This window comes from Blastomyces dermatitidis (genome assembly GCF_000003525.1).
Source record: "Blastomyces dermatitidis ER-3 genomic scaffold supercont1.7, whole genome shotgun sequence".
Taxonomy (NCBI): domain Eukaryota; kingdom Fungi; phylum Ascomycota; class Eurotiomycetes; order Onygenales; family Ajellomycetaceae; genus Blastomyces; species Blastomyces dermatitidis.
The window spans coordinates 860,266-868,237 of record NW_025544780.1 but is presented as its reverse complement, the minus strand read 5'-3'; the positions used below and the strand labels follow the sequence as shown (position 1 = coordinate 868,237).

The 7,972-nt window shown below is 30.1% G+C and overlaps 1 protein-coding gene across 1 annotated transcript; it reads right to left on the bottom strand.

Moving 5' to 3' along the window:
• On the bottom strand, window positions 1-495 carry BDCG_17359 (uncharacterized protein; the record flags this gene model as incomplete). Its single annotated transcript, XM_045426498.1, has 1 exon — window positions 1-495. The coding sequence occupies one exon, from the start codon at window positions 493-495 to the stop codon at window positions 1-3; it is 495 nt and encodes a 164-aa protein (XP_045281788.1).
• Window positions 496-7,972: the final 7,477 nt, after the last annotated feature.

The following is a 7,972-nucleotide window of genomic DNA, read 5'->3' as shown; positions in this document are numbered from 1 at the left end:
TCAGTTATTATTAAAGCTTAATGACTCTGACAGATCTCTCAGCTTGATATATTTCATGCTCAGATTCTCATTCTGTGCAGCAGTCTCTGATGATGTGTACACTTCTGAAGAGATTGTGAACAATTGTGATGAGATCTTCAGGTTTAGTGTAGTTATCTGTCTGTGTAAACATTCAATCTCCTGCTGCAGACCTAAGATCTGATTTTCTCTATTCTTATTGATGATGATGATTGTGTCAGTGAAGCTCTTCATAGTGAATACTTGGTCTGCAGTGAATGTCAATTGTTGTTTAGCCTCTGTCTTAGTCTGTAACTGCATATACAAGGCCTCAATCTCATTTAGAATTCTTGTACATGTACAGAGCTTTGATTTCAGTTCAGTGATCTCAGCTGCTTTTCTTACTGCTTCAAGTAAACTCTCTGAGAGGTTCTGCATATCTTTCAGTTCAGGTAGCAGAGAAGAATGTTGTTCATATTGACTAGAGAAGATATTCATTTCAGTGGTTTCTCATTGATCATACAATGTCTATTATTATCACTGTATTGTTATATTGCTATATCACTGTATCATTATATCACTATATTATTATATCACTATATCATTATATTGCTATATCACTCTGTTATCATCATACAACTTCAGTGATGATCACTTCTTCTTTTATTCTTCTTTTGAGTAGAGAGCAGACTTCTTTGAATCTGATTCATTGCTCTCATTTTCTTTCTCACATCTCATCTGTTCACATCTCATACATGGCATTCATCTGAGTGTGAAGTTTTCCCTCAACAAGCAAAGCAGCATCAATTGAATGCTCTTCTGCTCATCACTCTTCATATGCTATCTTTTGAGACATTCTAGAATCACACTGGCATGATAACTACAAATCACTTCATAGGCAGAATTATCACACTCTGAAGAAGCCTGCACTTCTCATCAGTTTTTAGACATGCTATCAGATGTGATTCAAAGGTTGCTTAAGCCAGTGTACGATTACAGGCGTACACCGGCTTCTTATATATTGAATCTCATACGCTAAATTAATTAGTGGCCGCTAGGGCCCCCTTTACATTCGTACGCGTACGCTAGTAGTTCGGAAGCGTACGCGTACGCTAGTAGTTTGGAAGCGGCCGCGTTATTATCCGACGGTCGTACGTTCTTCCGAACCACAGAATCTAACTCTGAATTTCTTTTTCTTCTGCAATCTGACTTATATATAAGTCTGTCACTTTGAGACTGCTCTTTACTATGTTGCACTCACTATCTGTGATATATTATCATACAATCAGCTACAGTCTTATCACTTATTGAAGTGTGATATTCATCTGATTTCTTCATTGCTTTTCATTCTTTTCTTATAATTATGAAAAGATTGAAATAAGTGAGATTATCTGATTTGTAAGCATCTATGATTTCTCTTACTTCATAAGACTTTTTAATTATAAGTCTCTTCTTTTTCAACACTGATAATAGTGCTATAGATAATTATAATCTACTCAGATCTTGCATCTTTACTTTCATAAGTCATGAACTATTAATTAAGTTGTGTAAGACTCATTTCTCTGATTCTTTCAATGCATACATTTTCAGAGAATGTGATTTGAGTATTTTATATGACTCAAATCATCTAGATTGAAACTTCTCAGAACTCTCATTATATATAAGAACTTATATTCTTATCTTGAGACTCAATTTCTTAACAAGTGAGTCTTATATTCTTTTCAATTGAATTGCTTGATTCAGAAGTAACTTGTTAGCTTTTGCATGTACATAGCTAATCTCTTTCAATCTTGATTCTGTGTTCATAACTATTACATCTGCAACTGCTACTGCTGTATCTGTAACTGCTGTTTCTACTGTATCTGCAACTGCTGTTTCTGCTGCATCTGTAACTGCTTTCTTCTTCACCTTTTCCAAAGCATTCTCCGGGATGCGCGGATACAATTCATACAACAGGTAGAATGATGATCACTTGAAGACTGTATGCTGTTGAATCTGCATGATTAATAGTGCCTGCTCAAGATATTTATCTCATAGTCTTGTAGACTTACTCACTAGATATTTCATCAGTATATTACTCAAGATTTCATTCAAGTGTTTCATCTTTCTGTTTATTCATGAATGATATAATGTTATTCTACAATATCTTGTCTGTAACTGACTTATAAAATGTCTCATTACTTCTTCTACAAGATTCACACTGTTATCAGTTAGAATCTCACACAGTATTTTATAGTTGATATAGATCTTATTATATAGAAACTTCATCATCATCTTCTCTATCATCTCTGAAACTGCTTTCATAACTGACCAGTCAGTAGCATAATTAATAGCAGTGATTATTTATCAATTTTTATTTAGTGTTTATAGTAATGTGTCTATAAGATTCATCTCTCATTGTTTAAATAATTGTATTATACACTTTATCTGATATTATACTTTCTCACATTCTAACTCTTTCTTAGATTCTTTTGCAATCTGATAATTCAGACACTTGTAAGTATACATCTGAATGTTCTCAGCTATGCTTAGTTAGTACACTCTTGATTTAAGTACACTCATGAGTTCAGAGCTTTCTAAGTGACTGAATTTCTTATGCATGTGAGTCATCAAGTCATGTCTAAATAAAGATTCTAGATAGAGAGCTTCTATATATTCTAGATTGTAATAAAGTACAACATCATTTTTCAATTTTCTCAGCTTGAAGTTCAGAAGTATCTCTTCTACTATTTTCATGAAATACTTATCATTCAATATCTTGTCATTCTTCAAGTAAGAGATTATAATATTTACTCATTCTGATTTCTTACATTCTCTCAGTATATTTAATATGAATGTCTCTTATATCTGATTCATAGAACTCTCACTTATGAAATCAGATCTGTGACTGATTGTATCAGATATCACAGTATTCAATTTCTTTCAGTATTTAATATAAAGATTATACACTTGAAACTCTGAGATTCAATATGCTAAGCATTTGAAAGGTTTTATCATTGATTATAGATAGACAAGACTTTTGTGATCTGTGATTACTGTTATTATATATTTGTTGTTAATATATCTATCTTATAATATCAGTGTGTGCTTGATCACTAGCAATTCCTTTTTATACACTGAGTAATTGAGCTTAGTATCTGATAGTTTTCTATCATTGTATATCACTGAGTGCAGCTTGCTATTCTTACTCATCTGTAGAAGAGTATCTCTGATAGCTCATTCAGATATATCTATCTTAATATAGAAAGGTTTATCATGATCTGATTGAATAAGCACTGAGAATGTTATTACATATTCTCTCAATGTGAGAAAAGTCTCTTCACACACAGTATTTTAGATAATTGAATGAAACTTCTTCTTTTATAGATTTGTATCTATTTCTCTTAAGAGATCTGAGAGTGATGCAGATATTTATACAAAATCCTTGATAAATCTACAGTAGTATGAGATTAACTCAAGAAACTGTTATACATAATGTATATTTCTCAGTCATGATTAATTCACTATAATATTCAATTTCTCTGAGATAAGATGTATACAGTTATCACTCACTACATATTCTATGAACTTCAACTCTTTCATTTCAAATACACACTTGATTGATTTGATATAGAGCTTATACTCTGTCAGAGTTATAAGCACTTTATCAAGATGCTTCAGATATTCATTGTATGAGTTTGAAAAGACTAGAATATCATTGAGATATACAAGACATGAGGTTTCATTTTATTTATGAAGAATTGTATTCATCATTATTTAAAAGATGATGAGTACATTTATCAGACTGAATGATATTATCAGAAATTTGAACTTTTCTCATTGTATATTAAACATAGTTCACAGAACTGATAGTTCATCTATACAGATCTGTCAGTATTCTGAGAGAAGATTAATCTTTAATAGATATCAAGCATTTTCAACTGTGTTCAACTGTTGTTAAATCTATAACAGTGAATATTTATTCTTGATTGTAAGCTTATTAAGTGCTTAATAATTGATACACATTCATCACTCTTCATCTGTCTTTTTCATGAATAGAACTGGAAAGCCTCACACACTTGATGAGAGTTGTATGAGATTATATTCTAGAAGGTCTGTGATCTGATACTTCTGTTCTTTAAGATGTGTTTGTAACAGAGAGTACACATTCTGATTGACTGGTTTTGCATTCTCTGTATCAATCTCATGTATGAATTCTCATTTCAGTGATAATTTCAGTGAAAGATCTGTTCAGAAGATCTTCTCATGCTTCTTCAGAAGCTTCTTCATACACTTGTTCTTCTGTATATCTTTTATCTTGGTTTTCTCCACTTCTGAGTCTCATATGACATACAGAATGCTTTCAGATAAGGTCTTGCAAATTGTTCTCTTTACTTGTTAATGTGTAAGCAGATTTAATTCTTCTATATCAGAGACATGAAATGTTCTTCTTATATCAGTTGATAGAATTGTATGAATCATTTTCTTTCTATTAGTTAACTGTATATAACATGTACATCATTGAATCTGCAGATTGAATCTTTGAAATTAATTAAGTCTGAGAATAAGATTGTATTTCATATTCTGCAGCTCTTATATCTAAATATAGCAAGATCATTCTCTGAAGTGCAAGAAAACTCTTACTTTTACAGATAATATCAAATATCAGTTATCAGATAATCTTATACATCAGAGATTCTTCACTCAGCAGACTTCTTTCAATCTTTGAATTATATAATTATTAATATATTGCATTGAAGCTTCTGTGTCTGTTAATACTTTTACAGCCATCTCTCAATTCTTACTCAAGTGTCTCTTATATATTAACATTTTAAGTCTTAAGACATTGAGATGAGTATTCACTTCATTATTCTCATCTGTATTTCATTCAGAAGCCTGCTTCTTTTTTACATTCACAGAATTCAGAGAGTCATCTAATACAGACATCTCTTTCACTTTAAAGACTTTTCATAGAATATCAGTGAGTGTCTCTGAGCTCACTGATTCTGCTAGTTTTTTAACTCTCTTACTTCTCTTAACTGTGTATACTGAGTGTAATCTTTTGTATCATGATTTTGATATTCATAGTTGAAGCAAGCTCAATGCTTATAATACTAAGATTTTCACTCAGAGAATCTCTTTTTCAGAGAATTCAGTACTTTAGTGATAATATTCAGATCTAGATTCATTGTATTCAGATGTATAGCTTGTGTTATAGAAGTCTGATTACTCATTCTTCACTGAGATATACTTAATTACAGTATTTTCTGTTATAATTGACTCACTTATTGTCATATAATGAGAGTATTGTATGCTTTCTTCACTGTGTCTGACTGTAAGATTAAGCATTTTCATTTCACTCTCAACTCAGATATAAGATTATGAATGAAGATCTGTAAACAGAAAGATATTGAAAGTTCTTCATTCAATATAAGATAGTATAAGCTGAAGTGTGTGAAGTATAATATAAGATTACTCACTTATCTACACTCAGTGAAGTATTTGTAATACTTATCTCATATATTCACTTTCTCAAGTTATGCAAGATTCATTTGAAAAACTCATTTCATATTTATAGAAATGAATATTGCTCTGAGTCTGTGAAATTCATCTTTTTATTAGTTATTTATAATGACTTTGCTTTTCTGTGTAGAAACATAGCAGATTTTAAGACTTATTAAAATTCTGTTAACTGTCTGTCTGTGAGTTCATGTTTAATCTGATAATATAATTATATCTGACTTAGTCAGCTGATTGCAGCATCATTTTTTCAGTTATTATTAAAGCTTAATAACTCTGACAGATCTTTCAGCTTGATGTATCTCATGCTTGAATTCTTATTCTACACAGTAGTCTTCAATGATGTGTACACTTCTGAAGAGATTATGAATAATTGTGATGAGATCTTCAGATTCAGTGTAGTTATCTATCTGTATAAACATTCAATCTTCTACTGCAGGTCTAAGGTCTGGTTTTCTCTATTCTTATTAATGATGATGATTGTGTCAGTGAAGCTCTTCATAGTGAATGCTTAATCTGCAGCAAATGTCAATTATTGTTTGACTTCTGTCTCAGTCTGTCATTATGTACACAAGGCCTTGATCTTGTTTAGAATTCTTGTACATGTATAGAGCTTTGATTCTGATTCAGTGATTTCAGTCACTTTTCTTACTGCTTTGAGTAAATTCTCTGAGAGGTTCTGTATACCTTTCAGTTCAGGTAGCAGAGAAGGATGTTGTTTGTATTAGCTAGAAGAGATATTTATTTCAGTGGTTTCTTATTAATTATATAATGTCTATTATTATATTGCTGTATCATTATATTACTATATTACTGTATTATTATATTGCTATATCATTCTGTTATCATTATATGACTTCAGTGATGGCCACTTCTTTCTTTTATCTCTTTAAGTGAAGAGCAGTCTTCTTTGAATCTGATTCATCACTCTCATTCCTTTTCTCACACCTCATTCATTCACATATGTGGCATTCATCTGAGTGTGAAGTTTTCCCTCAACAAGTGAAGTAGTATCAATTGAATGCTTTTTCACTCATCACTCTTCATACACTATCTTTTGAGGCATTCTAGAATCACACTGATATGATAACTATAAATCACTTCATAGATGAAATTATCACATTCTGAAGAAGCCTGCACTTCTCACCGGTTTTTAGACATGCTATCAGATGTGATTCAAAGATTGCTTAAGTCAGCATACAATTACAGGCGTACACTGACTTCTTATATATTGTAATATTGTATGCTAAATTAATTAGTGGCTGCTATGACTCTCTTTACATTCGTACACTAGTAGTTCAGAAACGGCCGCGTTATTATTCAATAGTTGTACATTCTTCCGAATCACATATGATAACTCATTATCTTAATATTATTTAATAAATAATTAGTATATATCTATACAAATGTGAATAATTAGAAAATATACACTTAAAAAGTATGATCAGAGTGAACTCTGCTGTTACTTGAATAATATCAAGAATAGAATACTGAAATTAATAATTTTTCTCATCAATTTCATGAATAAGATATGTGAAAATAATCTTGAGAAATATAAAATTCTCTAACTTTTAATAAAAACAGATCTCACAGAGAGACTCTATTTTCATTATATTAGAAACTAAGTATTATTAAAAAGTATTACTTTAATATATATATACTTACTACAGTGATTAGACTGACTGCTGAGATTATAAATTTCACATTTAATCTCATTTAATCTGATCTCATACATTTCTTGATGTGAATTCTGCTGAGACTAGCTATTAAAAAAACATGTAAAGTAACTATATATCAGATCTTAAAATGAAATCATGACTTGAAAAAAATAAGAAAGTGATCTTATTTAATCTCATTTAGTCTCATTCTTAATATAAAGTTACTATTTTTAGACATTTTAAGGTTTTTTTAGACTATTTTTAATTTTTTAAAAAGTAACACTTTTTAATAATGCTTAAATGAGATTTAAAGTCATTTAAAGCAATAAAAATAATTTAAATTGAGAAGTGAAAATCATGATCTTATTTAAAAAATGTGATAAGAGTAGACAGTAAGTCTTACTAAAATAGTATAAGACTACTATTTAATATTAAAACTGTGTAATAAGATCAGTTAAATTAATAATAAGACTATTAAAAAATCTAATTCTGATCTCAGACACAGTTATATAATCAGTCTAACAGTGATTCACTCTTTATATATATAACTGAGAGTTATAGCTTTCTCACACTGTATAACTCTTTCTGAAAATGCTGCTGATTTGTAACTTATACAGTCTCTCAGTTCAGTATATACTATATATATACAGCTCTGCATGCTAAGACTGTATTGATTATTATAATCTAATATAATACTCACTTTTCACAGACTATGTTTTATTTAATTAAGAAGAAGAGAGAATGCAACTACTGTTTTATTTAAAAGAGAAATGAATAATTAAATCTATAGAAGATAATTTAGTTTCTTCTGTATTTAA